The sequence below is a fragment of the Centrocercus urophasianus genome, unplaced genomic scaffold, assembly GCF_019232065.1.
Source record: "Centrocercus urophasianus isolate 14NV4802_14NV808 unplaced genomic scaffold, USGS_Curo_1.0 seq_40, whole genome shotgun sequence".
Taxonomy (NCBI): domain Eukaryota; kingdom Metazoa; phylum Chordata; class Aves; order Galliformes; family Phasianidae; genus Centrocercus; species Centrocercus urophasianus.
The window spans coordinates 4,977,615-5,000,699 of NW_024884978.1; the positions used below are offsets into that span (position 1 = coordinate 4,977,615).

Sequence of the window (23,085 nt, forward strand, 5' to 3'; positions counted from 1 at the left end):
GTTTGCCTTCAAACGCGCAGTGTTCACTGACCTGCTCTGTTACACAGCCCAGAAATTGAGGAGTGCATGCCCTCGGGGGGGGGGGGGGGAGGAGCACGCAGTTTGGGCTTCTGATCATTCCTCTTTCATGAATGCAGGGAAGGGGAAGGCATCTGCTGGGAATTAATTACCATCTTTTGTTTCTCCCTCCTCCTTTTCCAGCAGTGCCATTGGCAACCATTCCTGCAATGTTGGAGATGGCACAAAGTATAATGATACAGACAAGTGCTGGGGGCCAATTCGAAGGATTGATGCTTACAGGCTGTATCTGGTAAGTTTCTGAAAGTGCTGTGACCTTTATTTCCCGTACAGTTTTCTTTCTGCTGGGTAGGGTTCTTTTCCTTGAGGTAATGTGTATGTGAGTAACAGAGGATGTGAAGCTTTCTGTTCAGTCTGGCCTTGTTAGCCAAACACTTTGTCTCTAGCACAAGACGTGGCTGTGTTGCAGTTGGCTCATCGCTTCTGTTCTTGATGGTTAGTATTATGTTGCCTGAGTGGGTGATGTGTTTGTGCCCAAGGGGTGTCCTTGGTGGCTGGCTGAAGTAGTTGTTTTGAGATGATTGTTCTCAATGTACTCAAGTATGTTCACGTCTTTTGAGTGCATTCTTTATGTGAGTAAAATTGTTTACGCTGCTGGAAAATCTGCTTTTTGAGAGGTGATGTAAACAGACCACTTAACACCCGTGCTGTATGCTGCTTTAGTAGTAGCTGGCTGTCTAGTTCAGGATTCTTCATAGCATCTATTCCTGAGCTGTGGTTCTGCTGCGAAGCCAGGGGTTTCCCAGAGGGTGACAAACACTGCTGGACTCGTGTTTGGCAAAAGCTGAGCGCTCAGACCTGGGGATAAGAGTTAGCAGAGCAAAATGAGAAGAAAGTGTAAAGCAGTGCCTCGTGTGGACTTTGGACAGTGGTGTTAGAGGTCTCAGTGGGAGTTTTAAGAAGAAAGAGGAAGGATCTGTGTTTGGAGATGCCTTGTGTGCGGAGAAATCCAGGGGCAAAGGCTGCACGCAGCCATTTAGCAGCTGTTGCGTTTTGGACATGCAGCAGATCACATCTGAGTGTAGCATTATTGCAAAAGTAAGAGCTGGGATTCAGAAGTATTACTGAATGTCAAAGCCTAGTTAATTATTTAAGAGAAAGATTATTGCTTTATTAAATTGTCTTGATCTCCTTCCTTAAAATTTCCACAAGATTGAGGATTTCTTCCCTGAATCTCAATAACTCTGCCTGACCCAGCAGAATGAGCTAGTCAGAGAAAGCAGACGTGTGTTAATTATTGCCTGTGTCTCTCAGATATTATGTCTGTAATTCATGAAGATAATTGTTAAGACCTGAAAAATTGAAGAAAAAAAAAAACCAACAAAAGGAAGCATTGGATGTACTGGCTGTGTACACAGCCCTCGGAGGCACGTTTCCCTGTTTGTCTCCTTGTGTGGATTTGGAGAATAAATATCTGCAGAGTCTTTTGGTAGTGGTTAATCCTTCCTGCCCTGTAATTGAGCGGAGGGCTTCAGTGCCTTTGTGCTCCTTCTTACAAGTGGGGATGGATTGCTTGTGGGAGGAAATAAGTCTGTGGTGGATTACGGGGGGAGGGGTTGTCCCAGGGTCACCGCGCTCAGCAGGCGGCCGGCGCTCAGCCTGACCTCGGAGCTGTGTGGGGTTCTGGGGCGTCGTGTTCCGTGATGGATTGATGTGGGAGCAGAACGAGAGGGCTGACAAATATTTCTCGGATAGATAAGCAAGGCTGCAGTGTTCTCTCCCTGTTCTTTCCAGCACGGGGAACTGTGACTGTCTTCAAACTGTCTGAGCTGCTTATGTATAGAAGTGGAGTCTGGAACGTGCAGGAGAAGCTGCAGCCTGCCTGTCTGTGGTGGAAAAGAGACTGCAGGAGTGAGGTGGGGTGGGATGCACCAAGAGCATCTTACTAGGCTTCGGTCCTATGGGAATCACAGCCTTTAGAGAACTTGCTCTGTTTTCTTGGCCTTCACTTTCTTAACATTTTCTTTTGTTGGAATAATTCTGGCTCCATGTTTCAGTGGACAAAGTCTCTTTTTGCAGGCCAAGTTCCCCCACGACAAGGGGGCAGACGAACCCTGCGATCCCCAGAGAAAGCGTTTGAGGTTTTGGATCGGTGCTGCTGTCCCAGATGCCTGCCTCTTCTCCTTTGCCCTGTCCTGTATGTAGGTTTGGGGCAGCTGTAGGAGCACGATGGGCGGTCGTATCTAGAACCTGTTCCCTCTGAAGCAGGCCTGTGGATGTAGTGCTGTATCTCTGACCATGTGCAAGGCCCCCAGAAACCCTTTTTTGGACTACCAGGACAAATAGTCTATTTGAGGTTTTCTGCAAAAATGGTGCCAATAGCTCTCTTGTGCCAAGTGCCTCCGGTCTGCCAAGGATCTGTCCTGCCTTCATCCTATTGACTCTTTTTCTCCCGTTACTGGCTTCTCTTTAATAAGGAGAACAACAAAAACTATTTTAAACGTTGACTCTTCAGCTGCAGGGAGAAAGGAAGAATGACTGATGTAAAAATCCTATTTCATGGTTTATTGTCCCAAAAAGCCACTGGAAGCGGTCTCTGCTCTGATCACTGAATGGGAGCTGAAGAACGAACATAATGAGAATATTTAGACAGATTAAAGCCTTCTCCTGAGATCTGCTTGTCTGCACAGCGTCTTTATTGCTGCTCCAAATCTTCTCACCTCAGTGTGTCTGCAGAGTCCTCAGAGACCACTAGACCCCTATTAACCTTTGTCTGAACAAATGGTTATCTTGCTACTTGTTTGTAAATTGCCTTGGAAAATAAGGGCTTGCAAAGTAAATAAGTGGAGGCGAGTGCAGGAAGTACTGGAATAATCTCTTGTTCCCAACCCATCTCTTGCTGCTGCTGTTTGCCTCCCCTTTGCACCTCAGGAGTCCTGGAAGGTTTGAAGGCTTTGCAGGGCGCTTCCAAGCCTGGCAGGGCCAGAGCATGCAGGGTCAGTCAGATGGGAGGAAGGCACGTGTCTCATGGCCCAGAGACACTGGGGAAGGCAAGCACTGATTACAGTTAAAGCAGATCGATGGGTTTCCAGCTCCGCTTCGGATCATTCAACTCTGTCGTGCTCCTGCTAGCTGAGTCCTGAGTCCCTTGGCTGTCAAGTGCCAGTGCTAAGGGCAGCATTCAGTCTTCTGTGCTGGATTCATGCTTCGGTGCAGTTTCTTAATCATCCTCTCTGTAAGGTCAGCTGAGTGTCTTCTGTGTAGACTTGAGGGGAAGGGGCAGTGGGTTGAAGTTTCAGATCTCTCTTCTAGGAGACTTCTGGTCTTTCTGTTGCAGTTTCTAGAAAGCAGATACTGAAATAAAAGATTCAGTCCTGGGAATCAGCAGCCATTCAGAGTGTCTGATCCAAAATGCTTTCACAACCTGGCAAGCAGCGCACTTCTGCACCGGGGCAGCCGTTGTAGCTAAAATCTCTACTCTCCACTCAACCCTCCTTTTCTGGCAGTTTGGGATGCGGTGTCTTCCCATAATGGGAAGGAAACGGCTTATTCTCAGGGGAAGCCATAAACCTTTTGGGAAAGAGGCGTTGGCACGGGTGCCCCCGTAGCCTGGCTCAGTAGTGTGTCAGAGCTACCAGTGCATCTGTTCTGTCTGCGTCCCTGTTGGTTCTGTGGCTGATTGGGAAAGGGACGCAGCATCCGCTGTTGCAGGTTCGCGGATGCTGCAGCATCGCAGGCAGCCCAGCGGGTGTGGGCAGGGCGGAGATGGGAGCGCAGATGGTTTAATGGAGATTATCCCAGTTGGAAACGTGCTTTGCAGTGAATAAAATGAGCGAGCTTGCCGGCACTTACCATCCCTCATCAGAAGGGGACAATGTCACCCAGCCTGGCGCTCTGATCAGAATGCCGGGCTGCAGCCACGTGAGGCCGTGCAGGGGGGCAGGAGGTGGGATGAGGACACGTAGGACTGCTCGGTGCCAGCAGAACTTAATCGGCAGATGCGAAGGCTGAACTGATAAGTGTTGATGTAGCTCTGTCTCCATGTGCCCGGCGTGGTGCTGCCTTCCCCGGCCCTCCTCGGCTGCAGGCGGGAGCTCCTTGCTTTCCCCTCAGGTTCTCTCCTCCCTGGGTGCGCCTCGTGTGAGCCTGCTCCTCTGCACTGAGCACAGGCACCCAGAATTTTTATCGTCTGCACCTCCCAGCGGCTCTGAGGGACCCTCGTGGCGATACTCAAACATCCGTGCTTGAGGTAAACCATCTCTGGCCAACTGGGAGTTGAAGCAGCAGAGCTGGAGCAGTGCTGCAAGAGGAGTGCATTTTCCAAGGACACCTGGGTTTGTTCCTCTCGTTCTCTTTGCAGCAAGTGCTTTTCCTCTGTCCTGCCTTCCTCAGCTGTGCCCTGCAGCAGCATCCAGTAGTAAATGGGTCACAGCTGCCGTCTCCTGGATATTTATTCTTACAGGTTGCGCTGTCTTGAGAACCAGCAGTGGTGGAGGTAGCTGCTTCAGTGGCAGGTGAGATGTCTGGAGCAGAAAGGGCTGATAGCACAGCACAGCAGTCAAGGTTTGGGGCGCCTCGAGCTCCCAGGGTAAGATAGGGGAAGGGAAGGCAGGCTGCTGGAAGCCCACCCTACTGGTAGGAAGCCATCATCTTGTTTAAACAAATCTCAAACTGTGGTGTTTCAGCTACAGTAAGGATAAGGATGCAGCTGGGATGCTATTAGCACGTTGCCCAGTGTATTGTACAATAAGTCATTCACAGTAAGACCACCTTGCCAGATTTATTGCACTATATTCCCTACCACAAACATTCTAATGTTTTTTATTATGATACTGATATGGAAACAGAAACAAATGTGCAAAAATGACTACTTCTTCTATGTGTAAATCCTGTTCTGGAAGCTTGGAAAGCAAGGAATCTCCTCCAAAGAATCGAGAGTACCGTGCCATTTCTGTGTGTGCAGGCACCTGAGCTTTGAGCTGTTAGGGTGGAGGAGAGGAACAAGTACTGCGTGAAGCATAAATACCAGTAACCCTAACTGTTTGTTACAGATGCCTCAAAAATACAGCTTGGCTTGGCTGCAAGCCTGGTCTTGAGGGCTGATTAAAGTCCTCTCATGCTTCTCAGCTTCTGAAAAAGGAGGTGGGTTAGTTACTTTTCTTTGAGGAAGGATAGGAGCCAATTCTGTTTAAAATAAATGGTGTCTGGGTGAGGGATAGGAAGGCAATTCTCAGCATTCTTATTGTGAAACTAATATGGTTGAAATTGGCGCACAGCCTTGTTAATATGGCATAAATCCTGTCTCCTTCATCCTCGTCTGTTCTTCTCCTGTGGGCTTGTCGATAAATCCTCTCAATTGCTCACTCATCATGTGCCTCTGGCACACAAACCAGCTGTTTCGCAGTTTCCCAAATACTTTGTGTTTCCTACTGCTGGGGGACTTCAGGTGGTAACAGGTCTTACAAGTAAGAGGTTTTTCCTGGCCTGACAGGAGGTGTGGTGAAAGGAGCATAGCCTTGTGGAGGGGGAATATAAAGTTGATTGGTGACGCAGAGGTCAGCTGGAGTGTGGGTGTTTGTTTTGTTGTTGTGGGTGGGCTCACCTTTCTTGTAACCAACTGAACTTGGACTAAAAGAAACATCTGGTAGGAAGCAAGTCTCCCTGCTGCTACAGCTGGGGAGGAGAGCAGCCTTTGGTATAATGGAGGAGAAACGGCAAGATTGAAGCAACTAGCTTTAAAGGATTAGCTTGTCTCTTTTCACAGCAAAATCAATAGTGCAGGGGGCTGAAATGTGTGCTCTGCACAGAGCTGTCTGCTCACTTCACGGCTGCAAGGACTGGGTGGGAGGAAGGAGTGCTGCTGGGCTGCTCCCCATGTGCAGACACGGGCTGTGCGCCTGGTCGGTGTGCTGCAGGCACTGCCAGCCCAAGGGAAGCGCTGGTGTGACTGGTGGAGGCCCCTGGTGAGCTCCCACGTGCTCTGCTCCCACGTACAGGAGCACTCTGCACTCTTCAGTGCCTGGCTGGGCTTATGTGGTGATGGATGGTGGGATAAGCCTTGGTAGCAAATCCTGCGAACAAATTGGGTGAAGAAGTCGCTCTGGACGTCTGTTTGCTTTTGTGCACTTCTGCGGTTTTGAATTTGTCAAAGCTGTTCATTGTGTTGGAACTGCAGCCCTTGCTGCCCGGCAGAGACGTTCCCAGCAAGGCTGAGAGGCCACGCTGCTGCTTTTCTAAACAAAGCTGTCCTCTGGAGTCAGCTCACCTGGGGAGCAAGGGGCCGAAGCTGACGCTGTTCTCTGGGTATTGGAGCCCAGTCTCTCCTAAATGGGGCAGGTGTCAGAACTGATATCTGTTGGTGATCACCGGCTGTCTGCACAGGGTGGAAGGGTTTTAAAAGGGCCTTTTAAGATTCCTGTCCTGGGCTGGTGCAGGAGGTTCCCTGATCTGTCAGTTTGGGAAAGCAAGTTATAAATGCTTTCCCCTGTGCAGTGTTATGCTGTGCAGTGGTAGTGGCAACATCCTGAAGCCCAGGGCTGGAGGAGACGTGTTCAGTTGACTGAGCACCACCCTGGGAGGTTCAATGCAGGCCTTCTTTTCAACAGCATATTTTCCAGTATTTTGTTTGGTGTTTTAACACCAGTCTTGTTTCTAAACAGAGCGCCGACTTTGCTGCCCGCCTGGCTTCATCAGCGTTTTCATCAAGTAAGGCAGCAGTCCTTATCTTTCCTCCACTGAAATTTTCATTAATTCCTTAATATACAGATAGAAATTACCAGGGCTGCAGAACTGTGCAGTTATGCCACTCTAAATGTTGCCAGAGGCAGCGGAGGGATGAAGCTCTGAACAGAATGATATCTCTTCAGGCTCCTAAATAAGTCTACAACTTCTTAACATCCTCCTAAATTGCACATTATGTCTGGTTGAGATCACTGACGTTCTTGTCCAAAAATGTGGATTTTTGGACTACATCAGCAAATCCCACACGTGGCTCATGCTTCTGTAAGCAGGACTATAAATACAAATAATGCAGCTGGGATTTATCTTGTAAGTTGAACTCGGTATAATACTCTCAGGCAGATCTGATCTCTGAAGCCTGTTGCACCAGCTTGGTGCATGCTGCAAGGCTCACGCAAGGCACAGGCTGGCAGTAAGCAGACTGCCTGCTTGCCCCAGGCGACGTGGCTTTCTCTTGCTTTTGTGCTGCTGCAGAGCAGTTAAAGTGTGGGACATTTCCTTTTCCTCCAAGCAATTCCTGCCTGGCAATGCGCACTGATTGGGGTGATGCTATCCATGAAATCGCATCCTCCAGGCAGCTGGAGAATTCTGTGAAATTCAAGAAGTTCATGGGGGCAAAAAGTCAAGGGGAAAGGGAACGTGATGGCTGAGACAGAGCCACTGCGCTGTGACACACGGGTTGGTGGCCTTCAGCAGCAGACCTCGCTGGTCCCACACACCCTGTCACCCTGGCACTTCATGGATCGATGTGTTTGCAGGGCCCTCTGTGCACCCGTGTCGTGCTGGCCCGCGTCTCTCTGCATGTGTGCTGTCTAACCCAGGGGCTTTTGGGTTCGATACAAACACAGTTTGAGTTGCCAATACTCTGAAAGAAGAGGCAGTGAATATGCAGGGATTTGGCGCAGTCTCTGTTTAGTAATGATTATGCCCTCAGACTTCATCGGTGGGAACTCATTAACTTCTTGTACCGTGCTAATAAATTGGGAATTGGGTAACCTTGAGTCCCCCAGTGTCGGGAGGAGGAGGATGCCTGTTTTGTAGCCTGTGAGAGCTCACAGCAGGCTGGTGATGGGGTGCAGCCGGCCCCGGCTCTGCAGCTCCACTGCTGTCCTTCCAAGTGTCGCAGAGCAGCCATTCGGCTCTCCTGCATCCATCCACTTTGCTGCTTCCCTCCTGCTTGTTCAGATGCAATTAGGAGATGCAGAGTAAGGGAGAGCCAGGGGTCAAGGAGGAGCTGAAGTGATTACAAGATGCTGCAAATGGTGTTGCCATAAATACTGCAATGATGAAAAATTAGATGCCAGTCACCTCGGGGTTGTTGCTGGCCTCCATCTTTCTCCTTTTGCAGAAATGATTATGGAATTGTATCTGCCCAAGAGTGCACGCAAGCTTGCTGCTGGCTATGATCCTACATATCCAGGTGTGCCAGGGACTGCAATCCTCGCACTGAATGACTTTGAGCCTGGGTTTCTTCAGTTTAGGAGGAGGAATTACTATTTTTCCAGGATTTTCTTTCCAGGCTGAAAAACTTAAAGCTCTCAGCAAGGCTGGGCCAGCTTTTGAAGCCCTGCCATGAGTCAGCAGGGAGAAAAAAGCATCGCCATGTACTTGCTTCCACCCAGCTAAGTAGCTTTGGAACTGGAGATGCTTTCTTGTGTTTTGCAGGAAGTCTTCCTTTTGGAAGAAGCACTGAGAGCGCTGCCGCAGGGATGACAGGAGGTAATGTGTGGCTTACAGGGTGCCGCGACTGCGGGTGGCTGAGATGCCACTACCTTTGCTGGCAAGAACTTGTGACAGCAGCTGAGCTCTCAGGGGATCCCTGCTCCTTAGTGTGCTGGGGAGAAAGGCGAGTGAGGACTCCTGGTGCGGGCAGTTGCTCCATGTGAGGGCTGGGTGTGAGCTGCTGCTGGGTGTCCAGGAGCGGCACGTTCATTGCTGGAGCCGCTGAGGCAGCAGATGTCTGCTGCAGTCAAAGTGTGACCAGCCATCTTTCCTTATCCATAAATGTTGCTTGTGGGATGTCTGGCAGCTGAGTCCTCCTTCCGTGGTGACTTCGTTGCTCTGTGGAGGGATCTGGAAATTAAAATCCTTCTTGCGTCTCAACTTCTTTGAGCGATCCTTGTTGTGTTGTTGGATTCTCTTTTTGACCAACTTGAAGAGCTTCGTAATCACTTATCTGCTGATAGCACGCTGCCTGTCACACAGTCCCAGCTTCCAGCCTGGAGAGGTTGTGGATCTTCAGCTTTATATTTCTTTGGCTCTCTAAAAACCTCCTTCCTGACCAATCGGGCTCCTTTCGTGTATTTATATTTGTACTGTTCTCTGCAAGGGGTAAAGCTTCACCAACGAAAGCTTGGACGGCAGCCCTCAGTGATGTGCCATCTGGCTCCTTGTGTGGAGATATGAGCTCATGCAGAAATGTGGCCTCTTGTCACAGGAGCAAAGGGGAGGAGAGGTGGCGGAAGGGGAAAACGTGTTGCTGTGCTCCAGACCCCTCGCTCTTGTTGGGCTTCAGTTGAAAATTGCAGAAGCCTCGGTGTGAGTGACTGCTAGGTGTAGAGCTGCTGGGTGTTGTAGTGACTGCCACAACTTGAACTGTGTGCAGAGCAGCTGCAGAGAGGCTCGTGGGTGAAGTTGCAGGTGACCTTAAGAGTTTAAAGTTCTGCTTTTTGCATTTCAAAGTGAAATAAGAGTGAGGAAGGCATTTCAGATTTAACGGTTCTGTCCAAAGTCAGCCCTAGCAGCTCCCCAAGGACGTGGATAAGAGCACCAATTCATAAGGAACTACTTCTGCTGAAGACAATAGGGCTGGTTCAAGCTTCCAACAAAAAGTAAAACCTGTGACCTGTGTCAGTGCAGGCAAAATAGCTTTTGGGTTTGGTGGTTTTTCCCTCCAGTGATGTCTCTGTAGACAGTGTGGAGGAGAGCACCTGACAGAGCAGAGCCCCTGGGCTCTCCTGACATCTTGCTTGCATAAGTACAAAGAGCGGACTGGTTTCTCGTATTGTTTTGTCCCTTCTGGAACTCATCTGGGTCGTGGAATAGCTGTGAGCTCAGGGACTTCTTGCAGAAGCAGAAGGGATGTCAGAATTGCCACTTCTGACAGCACATATGAAATGTCTGCTTTTTCCTACAGTGTTCAAGGAGACTTGTGTTGTCTGAGCACTGAATCAAAGCAGCCTTTCTCTGGGAGGTGCTCATTCAGTAGAGCCTGTATCTGTCATTATCTTGCTTTACAGGGATGTTCCATACCCGTATCCTGCATGAAGCATTCAGTTTTCCAATCAAGGTGACAAAGTCTTCCAAGGAGAGCGATCCGTTTACTTAAACCAGTGACTGTTTAAATGTTCACCAGAAGAGTGAAGCTATTAGCTGTACTGATTTTGGCTAGCAGCACTGTTACTCGGTGCTTAAGAAGTGTAGGTTTTGCTGTCTGGAGAGGTGGAGTTGTTACCGTTGTGCACTGAGCAGAGTTTGTGAGATGCTGGCACTGCTGTCAAGGAGAAGCAAAAGCCTCCAAGGGGGAATTTGGAGCAAGCTCTGCTGAATGAGGGGGAACAGGTAGAAATAGGAAGGAAGGGGTGGCTGGGGCCTCAGCCTGAAGGGAGGCATTGAAGGAGAGAGTGCTGTGACATTTGTCACCCCGTGTTAAAGCTGAGCAGTCCTAGCCAATACCTGAGACCTGTTCACTTCATACCGGTACGACAGCTTTGTGCCACTCAAATACAAGTTGTATTGAGTACTCAATGTACGTTTGTCCAAAAATTCTCCAACGCTTTTTACCCTGCTCTAGGAGCAGCTGCTTCTTTCAATGGCGTTGGTCTTCGCTGTTACACTTTTCTCAGGTAAATATCCTGCTTCTACTGAGCCTGCCTGAAAGTTTCCAGGTTCTGAATCGACAGAAAACAGTAGCTACTGTTCTTAATTCACTGCTTAGCAAGCATCAAGTGCAGATGCTAATCTTGCAGATGAGTTTGTGGAGCCTGAGAACAAGCAAGTTCTGATGGCAGTTATGAAAGAAGCTGGCTTTTAGTTGGTACTCTTGCAAATGTATGCAGGCCATTGTGCCTGAACTGCTGCATCTGATGCGTGGATCGGCTCAGCCTGGCTGCTGACTGTGCCTCCTGAGCCGGGTTGGCTTTTTGTGTAACAGCTACGTTCTGGGAAGCAGATGGAAGCCACTGAACTATTGAACTGTACTGGTCTGGGGTGATGCGTGTGCTCTTCAGGTCAATAAAGAACTGTGGAGTCAATACAGCCCTCTGAATTTGGTGTAAAGCACAGTTGTGTAGGCTGAAAGCCTTTTGGAGGTGTGTGACCTCCCTTGTGGTTGAGAGCTGTGGCGACGGGCCTCTTGGCTGAGGCTGAGCTGATTCAACAGGCTGATGTCCTGTTAATGCTTGATCTTGCTCTTGCATTTTTGAGATGAGCCACTAAGCAAGGTTAGGTAGTCAAGTTTTAACACGACAGCTTTAATAAAACACACTTTTATAAATATACTTCCAAGAATATGCATTCCGGGCAATGGTAAACCCCAGCCAGCTTTCCCTATGGCGAGACGGCTCGAGTTGCCCAGCCTGCATCTCAGTTTGAAGCACTGAGAGCTGAGAGGCGCGGGGCTGGGGTGCCTGCTGCGTCTGTGTGCCTTGGCTCAGTGGGAGGAACTGGTTTTTAAGAGCTTGCTAAAGGCACAAGCAGGGTGATGTACAGCTCATGGCCCTGGTAGCCTGCAGGGCAGAGTGTAACTGGGGATAAGCTGCTGTTCTGTGCTAGTCAGCTGCTAATGTTTTGGCTGAAAACACTGGTGGAAGTAAGAAACACTTGCAGTTAATGTGCTGTACCTGCATACTGTTCACCAGCATAAGGAAGAAGAAGTAAACATGTCCACATCTGTTGCTTTTATTTGTTCTATGTGCATTCTGTGCACCCCATGCAGCAGGCCTGCTGCTTGTCTGGCATTGCCTGTTGGCTGGAGGAGAGACTGGGGAATCGTTCTGAACTCCGGCGATGGGTGAAAACACAGGAAGCTTAGACTGTGCTCATTCTGCCTTGGGTTAAGTTGCTGAAGTTCAGGAAGAGAAGGATAAACTCTGTAATGTCTAAGCTAGCTGAAGAGCTGGAAAAGTCTGGAGAGCTTTTCAATCTAAGAGCTCTGTGTACTTGACTTTTGGCAGGGCTACCTGGTGCGGCAGGCATCGAGTTGTTTGAATTGTGCATCTAATGAAGCACTCCATTAATTATATTCCTCTGGAGAAAACCTTGAGCTTAGAAAACATCAGGTAGAAATTTTGGTATATGTCTGAGGTGCTTATTTGGGCTTACTTCTTCCTTGGGGAGAAGTTAGGAAAGTAATTGACTTCCTAAGTAGGAAGAGCATTCGGTGTCTGGCGCAGCAAGGCAGAGAAATTAGATGTCCTCACTGGAGGCATTGCAACTCCTCTCACCCTGTTAGTGATGGCTGTAAGTAGGCTTCCTGGCCCTGGGACGCTTCTGAGGTTTGATGAGATTCAGTCTAATGCAGGGACTGAGCCTTTGCCCCACGTGTCCTGGATATTGAAGAAGAATCGCGTCGTCCTCCTGACCTGTGCTGGATCTGTACACAACTTCACTTTGAAGGGATGTTAATCTTGATGTTTAATGGCATCTTCTGCCCTGCCTTTCCCCTCTCAAACAGTTCAGTGTGTGCTGCGAGTTCCTTTCCTAAAAGTGGGTGGCACAATCTCTGCAGAGCAGTGCAGCCTCATCTCCTTCTAAGCCTTAGCATCATTTGCATTGATCCATAGTACCCATCTTGGTTCCCTAATAGGCATCAAGTGGAAAAGATAATATATTTCTGTTGCACTTGAACTCATTTCTCAGTTGGTTCTTTAGGACCAGTTCTGAAATCTGGAAGAGAAGACACTGCTCATCTTAAAGGATGAGGGAAGAACCTGACCTTTCTGCTCCCCTCCACCGTGCCTCAATTCACAGGGCATGCAGAGAAGAGAGTGCTGGAAGAGCTGCTCAGTGGATTTGGCTGTTCAGGACAAGCTGAGCTCCGGAGGTTGCTGAAGATAATTGCAGAAAGTGGAGTGGAATTCCTTCTACTTTGATGGTAGTTGGAGTATAAAGGAGACCTCGATTCTTCCAGCAACTAACAACACTTGTAATGCTCTTCAGTAGTTGAGCCCCAAATCTCCTCTAATGCAATTCTCTCCTCAGTGCTGAAGCCCCAGCTGTTAGGTGCTCGGTGATCTTCTGTCAGTTCTTGATTTGGTTTGAGGTGCTGTTTTGCCAATTGGTTCTGGTGCATTCTGATTTGCTGGGAACACCTGTTCCTTAATTATCATCATCCTTCCTCTGTCTCCTGTTTCAGCTCCTTCTGATGTGCGAGCTAATAACATGATCTGAAAGGAGGCTTGGAGCAGTGTGTGCATGTTGAGAGGTGGAGTTTGGGACAAATTCATCACAAACTTGAGAGTAATTTCTGGTTTCCATCAGGTTTGCTCTCGGTCCTTAAGCTGCATCTCTGTAGGGTGAAGTCTGTCCTTGTGTGCTACCCTGAGACCAACTGTGGCAGTCTGTAGGAGAGGATGGAAGGAATGGCGAGTTTGAGTTCCTGCTTAGGAGAGAAAGGAACAAGAGGAGGAAGCAGCATGGAAGGCTTGTAACTGACCGACGTGCCTTTGAAATGTCACGGTGGTTCAGGTTGTTCTGGCTCCTCTCGTCAGGCGAGCCTATAATGCTGTACTGTGTGTGATTTCAGCACTTGCTCCTTGGAGCCTGAATTAATTCACTAATCAGAATTCTGTATGTGTTTTGTCTCTGTTTTTCTGCTTGCAACAAAAACCCAACCAAAACCAAGTGTCAATGATGGCCCCGGGTCAGAATGTCTTGACCGAGCAGTGAGTGAGACCTGGGGCTCTTTCCTCTGCTCCTCTTCCTGGATTGACTTGAGTCATCTGAGAATACTTGTGCTGTGAGGAGTTTCCAATTTGCCTTGCAGATGTTCTCAGACAGTCTCAAGAGAAGTTTCCTGGGGTCGTGCTAGCCTTAAAATAGCCCGGTTTCTGTTCTGCTGCTGACGCTGTCGGGGTCGGCAGAGACCTGGGGCTCTGCAGCCTGCCCTTTCGAGTCGCAGCTCTTCCCTGCTGGTGACACCTTTTGTTGGGAACTGCTGTAAGAAGTCATGAAAAAGAATTGTGTGTAAATATTAAAGTTGAGCATTTGTCTTTGGAATCCCTTTCAAATGCTGGTCGAAACTGCACAGCTGTGCACTGTGGCCTTCTAGATACTGCTTACCCACTGCTTTGGACCTGCTGTGTATTGCTAGCTCACAGCTGTGGCAGCTGGTAGTCCAATCCACGGCTTGCAGGTAGGCATCTCTGTTGCAGCACCCATCTTGTCTCTTGTCTACACATAACTTCTCTCAGTTCACGTTCAGACCTCAGTCAAGGTCTGTCATTTCCTGCAGTAAAGCTTTTTCTCCCCTTTTCACCCTGGGTGAGGTGGGCTCTGGATGCTGCATGGAGTGTTGCTCCTCCAGGTGTGGGCTGATGGCGTGAACGTGTTGTGTGCTGCAGGACAGTGCTGAACAAAACTTGTGCAGGATATCAGTCTCAATGTTTCCAGTTCTGATGGATGGTTTTTACAACCCTGCTGGAAGAGGTGCAGCAGATGGGTGCTGTGCTGCTCCCCAGTTAAGCTTGCTGAGGCTCGCTGAACTCTCAGCAGACATCCAAGGGCAGTGAAGAGACTCCTATCAGCATGCTGAATTTCATTGGATGAAGTTCTTACGACTATCTGGTTTTTTTCCTCTTTGCTTTGCACAGGCTTTCAGCATCCAAGTCAACAGCTTAACTGTTAAGCTGTAAGCTTCCTACTGTAAGGCATGCAACAATGTAGGGAAAACCTTTTTATTCCATTGTTGTTCAGCCTCAGACACCTCAAAGCTAGCTGTCTGTGTTAATGTAAGCAGTCTGGTCACAGCTGTTGCTATCCAGACCTAAACTGAGCGTGTGCCTGGACAGAGAGGCCACCATTCAATATTTATGTTCCATAAAACTGCATTGAGAGCTTATACTGAAATGTGTCAGTAAAGACATGCTGTAGCAATGATAGCAGGCAGCTGAGTGCCAAGAGAATCCCATGCTCTGCTCCTGCCTCAGGCATGTTCTCTGATACCAAGCAGTTTGCTTGACCCCTTGTATTGCAGCCAACCTAGCTGTAAAATTAAGCAACAAAGCAAGCTCCGTGACAGACGGACGTGTCTGGAGGTGAACTTTCAAGGCAAGCTTCGCTTTGCTGATAAATTCATCTTACTAATACAGTGTTTGTTTTTTAACCAGTGCATGTTTTCTGTTGTCCTTCCAGGCAGCATTCACTCTTCTCTTGGGTCCTTTTACCTTCTTCAATGTGCAGAAGACCAAGTATCTTCAGATCGTGACGTCTCTGATGAGATGGATAGGTGAGTCTTGGCAGGCCCCCACCTCTTCACTGTAGGTGGAACCTGAGTCATGCTTCTGATGCATCTTTTTGGCAGGATGCGCCTGTTTGGAAGCAAGCGCCTGTCAAAACAAGGTCTTTGAGGAAGGCTGCCCAGACTTGATATCCCCAGTGAAACAAAGGAATTTTGTTCTAGGATGAAAGCTCTGATTGAAACAAAATATCCTCAATCAGATGCGATCTGGTACATGAAGTTTTAACTTGGCTTAAGTGAGAGGTAGAGGGGATTTGGAAGAGTCTCCTGTGTCTGGGCTAATATGGTACCCACTAGTTACAGTTCCAGCAATGGAGCGTGCAACAGATTTTAAACAACCATAGTTCTGGTCTGAGAATTAAAAGTACTTCTGTAAGAATTTCTGACCTTTCATCATGTTTGCTTGTCTAAAAACTGCTAAACAAACATATGTTGTCCTTGGGAAGGACCACTCTCACTAGCTCTCCAAAATCTTGCAGCCAAGCACTTCTGAGTAGGCAGAATTCCCTGAAGGGAAATAAGACATCAGTGTTGGCAGTGCTGTTACCATCCGGAGATCCAGCTGCCTTACCTCTGGTTTCTATGTGTGCACGGCTTGGTCTTGGTCTGCATAACCTACAGGTAACTGGTATTCAGGGCTGACAGCTTTACAGCACCAGTCTTCTTTTGGGAGGGTGGAAGTCTGCTGATTCGTGGGCCCAGACCACCTGAGCACACGATGTGCTGCTTGTACCCATCGCTGGCCTGGCTTAGGAAGAAGAGTCGGTTCCAAGGCTGTTTCCCACCACACACACATTTGACCTGACTTCAGCCCAGGGATCATATTCCTCTTCCCTGAGTTCAAAGGCCTGTAATCCTGTTTGGAAATGGCTGGCAGTCACTGCAGCGGCACGGAGAGCCTGTTCCAGAGAATATCTGAGGTGGGGTTAAGCAGTCATCACCCAGCAAGATGAGGTTGGGTCTCAGGCCCTCAAGTCTCAGATGCTGAACAGCTTGAGGTAACAAATGCTGACCTCGCGTGGTGTGAAAATCCCGAATGTCCATTTTTTCCCCCATTACTGTCTGAGCACATGAAAGGTTTGAAAGCCCCTATGTCCTTCAGAGGGAGGGGTTATCTCATTAAGGGGCTATTAAAGGAAGTTTTGTAAAAAGTGTCATCTCTTCAGCACGCTGGCCTGCTTCCAGTCACTCAGCTGCCTCTTTCCCGGTACAGCCATCAGTCAGACCTCATCCTGTCCCTGTGACAACCTGATGCCTGTCTGCTCTGCCACTGCCTTCCCTCCAGTAGGAGGACTGCTAAACCTTGGCATAAATGCAGAGCTGCCTCTTTTCTATTGCTTGATGGAGAGGGACAAAGGCAATGTTTGGAGAAGTGTAGGAGAAATTCATGCTTTAGCCTGATTGATTCCTGCGTCAGTATGCTGGAGAACAGCTGCCCCAGATAATGATATTTAATGACCCTGACAGCACCTCAGTGGCTACTTAGAGCAACGGATTCCGTATGTGTACAATGAGGGATGGATTTATTAGGAAAGACAATTTATCAAGCAGTCATGTGATGCAGGGAACAGAAAAGCTCTTGTTGCGGACTCTGGGATGAATCCCATGCTGCTTAGATTTATCAGGCTGGCTTCTCCTGTGTCCTCACATCACCTGCTGCATCACCTCCTCCTCCAGAAGCTGGGCTGAGACTTAAGCATGGATTGGTCTTTAGTTGGCTCTTGGTGAGCTCAGGTCCTAAAGAAAGGCCTGAGCCTTTCCGGTGCTTTGTGGTCTCTTGAGCTCGTCCTGCCTGAATGCTGATGGGCCGGATGGAGATTCCAGTTCAGGCATAACCGTGCCTTCTCTTTGACTTCCTCTGGTGGTGTTCAGCCACGTGATGCTAAAGGCACTTCTTCAGCAAAGCACTGAGCGGTCGTGCTGGACGCTGGAGCTGCAGGCCAGCTGTTTGTTTTGCTGGGTAAAAGCTGCTCTCTGGACGGTGCCTGCTGTGCACCCTTTTCCCCAGCCCGGCGAAAAGCCCTTGGATTTCACAGCAGCAGCGGCTGATGTAAGGCTGCACTGCCTCAGGTGTACGGCGATGAAGATGACAGTGGCTGAGAGGATCGTTCTTGGCAGCAGGGAGGGCTTGCTGTGCGTGAAGGTCATTTCTGCTGGCGTTTGCAACGGTGTCAGCGCTGCCTTTGAAAGTCGCTTTCCTTCTCTCCCCTGATCTCAGTGATAATCAAATGTCACCAGCCTCTTTCCAGAGCCTTGTGCTCATCGCAGGCAGCACATCAGCCAACAGCCTGCAGCGGTCTCTCGCTACACCTCTTGGACAGGAAAAATTTCACTCTGAAAAAATTTGGTCTTAAACACTGGAGCCTGAGCTGGAAAGAAAAATAGGCCAGTTTGAGGAACGTGGAGATGCAGCAGGGATCAGCCCTACATCTGGCAGTTTCTCATCCCGGGATAAGCACCAGCCAGGACAGGCACCTCTGAAGCCTCTACAAGGAGAAGGTTGAAGGAGGAGCTTGCAAGCCCAAGTGCTCTTCCACTAGAGAGCCAAGCAGATGGGCTCCTGTTGTCTGGGCCTGTTGAACGCAGCTCATCTGGAAACAAGGCGGGCACCGCAAGGTTTTTCCTGTCAGGACTGATAGGAGCACAGAGGGTGGATCTGCTTCCCCAGCTGGACCGGGGCAGGCAGAGGGCTTCCAGAGGTGTGGAGCTGCTGGTGATCTTCAGAAGAGTAACAGCTCAATCACTGGCTCCAAAACCAGCTACGGCCTCATGTAAGGTGGTTTAGTGTGGTACTTGGAGCTTGAACTGCTGACCTTAGTGGTTCTTAAAGGTCTTGCTTTTCCTTGGACTTGGCTGATTGCTTACGCCAAGCTCTCGTCACGTTTCCCACAGTAAAAGCTTTTGCTGGCCCTTTCCTTCTGCCTGAGCTGCCTTCGGAGAGACCTCAGCAGTTGGAGCACAGGTGTAGAAGGAACCAGCCTGCTCTGCATGAAGGGCTGGTCAGGAAAATCACTGCTTTAAATTCTGGTAATGATGCTTAAGGTGAAGCTTGGGTCTTAGCTGGGAACAAAACTTTGTTGGCTCACTCAGTTCTTGAGCAACATCACCAAGAGCGCGCAGAGGGCCAGGGCTGTGACCAGGTGAGTGTGTCAGCAGTGTGAATTGTCTCCTTGCACTGGGGAAGATTCCTTCCCCAAACTGTAACTTCCTCCTTTTCAGGTTCCTTCCGCCTTTCAACCTTGGGAAAGGGTGGAGTTGGTAGCCCCAGCCCTTTGTTGGCTGTGGAGCCTGTTCCCAGGTCTCTTGGTAGAGCGGTCAAGGCTGACCCAACCAAGCTGCTGGGAAATTACAGCCATTGTTATTTTCAACTTTACTGGTTAGAATTCAGGCTTTTTTCCTTCCTGAGGGTTTAAATCTGTGGTGGTGATGAACTGCTCCCTCCAGAGACTTGATATCCTGCTATTTTTTTCTCTGTCTTCTCATCAATCCTGGTCTAGTAGGCAGTGTTTGCTGTTTGCTTCAGGAGTTCACCCCTCAGTGAATGGAGCTGGAAGTAGCGAGCTCCGGGGGTCCCAAAGCAGCGGGGCACAGCCCTACGTCTTTGTTACTGGGCAGTGACTGCCTAGCAGCATCAAAGGAAGGCACATGGATTAAGAAAGATACCACAAGGGGACATGGCTTGGTGGAGCTCAGCAGCAAACACTGGGCTATCGTGCATGAAGCAGCTAACCTGATTAATTGCAGCCTGTTAGAGTGAGATGCCCAGCTCTCTAGGTGGGGACTGTTGGCTGCAAAGACATTGGTGGTGTGATTATTGCTGCTGTTGTTGAATGGTCTGTGGCAAATGTTCCCAGACTGTTCCCATGTAGGACATTTGCTCTATGTACTGCTCTTGGTGCTGTACTGTAGATATTAAAAAGTATTGTATTTTAATAAAGAGACATTTTATAGGGGATTAAACTGGGTTTGGTTGCTGCGGGCTCAGTGCTCTCTCCCTGCAGTACAGTTGGACCTGGTCACATTTGTTCTAGGACCTGCAGCCCTCAAGACAGATCACTCTCATTGCTGTCCAAGCAAAGATCTCAGCTTTGTCCAGGAATTAAATTTCCTCCCCAGGCTCTTTTTTCTGGCTGGTAAGATGGAGGGAAAAAGTACAAGAGTAGCCATGAGGCACGCAGTAAGTGTTTTCTTCCCTCCCCTCCAGGGTATTTGATAGAAGTCTCCCGGGGAGGAAATTAGGAAAGAGCTCTCCAAGGCATTCTGGTGAGGCTGCCTTCCCTGTCTGATCACTTCTTGGATGCCTCTTCTTTCTCCACCAGAATCCCGTGCTTTAGAGGACTCCTCAGCACTTCTCTGCAGAGCACTGGTCTCAGACCATTACTCTGTGAGCAGCTCTCAGCTGTACTGTCACTGCCATCCTTGGCAGACTTAACCAGCCGTGCACAGGTTGATTCAGTACAGAAACCTGGAGTCTCTCTGCTACGTGCCTTCAGCTGCAGCACTGGGGACTGGGGATTATTGCAGCGGCTGGTGCAGGACGGGGGTGGCAGTTACCTGAAGTCTTGCTTGCAGTCTCCTGCAGGGAGATTATCCTGCCAGTGTCCGCAGCCTTCAGGGTGGCCTCTGCATCCAAAATGGAGCTTTCTGTGCAGATGAGTGGGGGGCCCATTATATCTCTGCCCCTTTCGCAGAATGAAGCATACAGGAGTGTCAAGGAAGAGGGAATTGAGCTGTAAATCAGTTGCACGTTCAGCTGCTTAGGGATTGTGATATGAAGTAACTTTGGAGAAACTTGTTCTCATATCCTTTTTGGAACAGAGAACACTGCTGCCAGAGCCCAAGGTAAATAATTTACTAAGAAGTGAATATATTTATGAAGAGTTAGTTAAAAGGCAGTGCTCCTGTCATGCTTGCTCTTGGTCTTGTCAGTTGAGGAGCTCATTTCAGTGGTGTTTATGGGGGGCAGTGGGGTGAAGCAGTGCTGGTGTAAGTGAAAGAGCCTTGCTAGCTTCAGATGGAGATGGAGAGTGACATGCAGTGCTGGATGGGACCACTGCCATCCCACACGGGGAGCTGATCGTGTTCCTGAAAAGAGCACTTTATCCAGGCAGCAGGAGATGAACTGATGGATCTGAGCTGAAGAAGAGGAGCTGGAAACGTAAGGACTCATCCATCCCCAGTGCTGCAGAAACATCTGGGTGATGGTGCCCATGCAGATTCTTCGTGTATGTGAATGGCGCACGAGGCCCCCAGCCTCAACAGCTCCGAGGTGGTGCAGCAGGTCCAGAGAAGGGCAAGAAGGCTGGGGAAGGGCTTGGAGAATATGGCCTGTGAGGAGAGACTGAAGGAACTGGGGCTGTTTAGTCTGGGGAGAAGGAGGCTGAGGGGAGCCCTTGTTGCTCTCTTCCAGTACCTGAAAGGTGCTCACAGCAGAGCAGGTTGGTCTCTTCTCACTGGTGACGGGGCGAGGGGAAGCGGTGTGGGCTGTCTGGATTTCATGGGACGTGAACTTTTTGCTCCCTGTGCCTTTCAAAGAAAACGTGCAAATCCTCAAGTGAGATTTGTGGTGACACTGAGCTGTGTGCTGCTCTTTTCTCTTAGAAAAGTGAATTCTCACATGGACAGAGAAATGACTGTCAAAGCTGATAGTAAGGCCAAGTCAACAGCAGAACTCAGAACACATCCTTGATACAGGCTTTATGGTGCTTCTGCTCAGGGTGACCAGAGGAGAGAGGACAATAAACTATGGGGTATTTTTCCATCAGAAGCAAGCAAAACTCCTTGGCTGCTTTTCCCTTCCCATATGCTGAGATGAAACATCCGTGATAAACACCAGAGTACAGAGCAGTTTTTCTCCCTGTGAGCTGCTGGTGTCTGGAGTTGGCTGCTGGGCGCTGGGAGCGCAGGGCTCTGCTCACAGCGCTGTTGTCATGGCAGGGGAGGCTGCTCGTAAATCTTGCTTAGAGCGTTGCAAATACTGCCCCAGGCAGCTAAGAGAAGGGAGAGGTGATGTCTTTACGGCGAGGAGGCCTTGCTTGAACACTTTTGACAGCCCAAAAGTCCTGGCGGTGCTTTTTTTCTTCATTTGTTAATAGAATGAGTTCTGCCCAGCCCAAAGCCGGGGCAGCAGAAAGCTCCTGAGATGGTTGCAGCAGGAGTTACCACAGCCTGGTGGTGCGGGTGAGATGGCAGGGCGACAGAGTGCCTGAGACTCGTGCTTCAATTTCTGAGCACCTTCTTCGTACCTTCTGGTAAGCTGCATCACATTTCTGTGACCTTAGTGTGCTCACATATGGCAGTGGCTCCCTGCCATGTGGGCTGTGCCTTAGGCTTTGCAGCAGGGAGGTGAGGTTGTCCCTGCTGTCCATTAGAGGAACGAACTGCACTGTCCCACAACTTCGGCTCGTACCTTTCTTGTGGGAAGTAATTTCCCTCTTCTTTCTGACATTTCTCTCTAGAGAATCGCTGTCTTCAGTGAACAGATCCATCTTGTTTCCCCACAGTCTCTGCACTCATAAATCCTTCATCTTCTTGGAGGCTGTTTGAGTCTCGGTCATTGCCAAGTCTGATCCTCAACTACTCCAGCTCCCACGAGTGAGTGAGCAGATCTGGTTCTCGTATTCCCTCTTTACCATTGTTTCACACAGATATCTCCTCTGAAGGTTGGAGAACTTTATCAGTTGGACAGAGATGTACATACTGTACCAATGTGTGCAGAGAGCTGGAGGTCATAAACAAGTGAATGGATACAGCTTCCACAGGAGAAATCAGATAACTGACTTCTGAACTTAAGAATCAGTACCTTAATTTCAAGATGCTTAGTTTTGCTTGCATGATGAACTTCATCCATGCTTTAATACTACAACTGCAGGGCATCTGTGAAGGTGGGAGACCAAAAGACAATATCCTGGGAAGGCATCGTGCCAAGTGGCCAGCACGAGCATTCGCTAGGGATGCAGGAGGCACAGCTGTCCTGGCGTGATGCTGTGCTGCTCGGTGTGCAGGGGGCAGATGCTCTTGCTGGTGTGCCTCCTCTCCTGAATTCTAATGTTAAATTGAATGAGGTCTCACTGGTCTCTTCCTTCAGCTTGGTGAAAGTTCAAGACCCAGGCTAAGACGGAGAGCAAACTTCTTACTTCCCTTTGGGCTCTTGGTGAGAGAATGAGCCTTGCAAGCTCAGGAAAATGTTCTCTTGGAATCCACTGTGCCACCAAATGCTTGAAAAGGGAAGCGAGTGGCGTGCATTGTGGAAGGCGATTCGTTCTCATTATCTCCTGGCATATTGATTCTCCGCTTCGGCAGGACAGCTCTGTCACCCTTCAGGCGGCGGAGACGGATGGCTGTGCCTGCTCAAACCAACGGCCCTGCGGGGGGGGAGCAGCGAGGTGCAGGCAGCACACACAGCATCTCCAGCCCTGCAGGGTGGCAGGTGATGGTGTTGCTGGGCTGCCGTGTGGAAAGAGAGCAGGAAGGGTGCTGGAGAGGGTGAGACGTGCTGTGGTGAATGGGTGTGCAGGATTCTCTTAGCACGGCTAGCTGTCACGTAACCTTTGTTCTGCTAGGCTTTTTTCTTCCATGTCTCTTCTGGTCATGCATGGTTTATGGCTGTTTGTCCCCGTGCTTCCTAGATGCACTGAGCACATCCCTGTACCTGGCGCCTCGAAGGTTGAAGGTCGCCGTTGAGCCTGGGAGGTGACGTCTGCCTTTGGTCTGTCTTCCTGGGATCATAGAGGTGTCCAATGTTGTGTATGGCTCAGTCTGGATCTTCTCCTTTAGTTTTTGCATGCTGATAGACAGAGGTAGGTCCCCAGGTGAAGCATCACAAAAGCGTGGTGTTTTGGCAGGGATGGAGGAGAGTTAAGCTAGAGGCC

At 49.3% G+C, this 23,085-nt stretch overlaps 1 protein-coding gene across 2 annotated transcripts in view; it reads left to right on the plus strand.

Moving 5' to 3' along the window:
* TMEM104 (transmembrane protein 104) overlaps positions 1-23,085 on the plus strand; it is a 40,621-nt gene that overhangs the window by 10,207 nt on the left and 7,329 nt on the right. For both annotated transcript variants that reach the window (XM_042833136.1, XM_042833137.1), the window contains exons 8-9: positions 202-310; positions 15,109-15,202. In XM_042833136.1, coding sequence (XP_042689070.1) covers positions 202-310; positions 15,109-15,202 — 203 coding nt within the window. The remainder of the gene's footprint in view (positions 1-201; positions 311-15,108; positions 15,203-23,085) is intronic.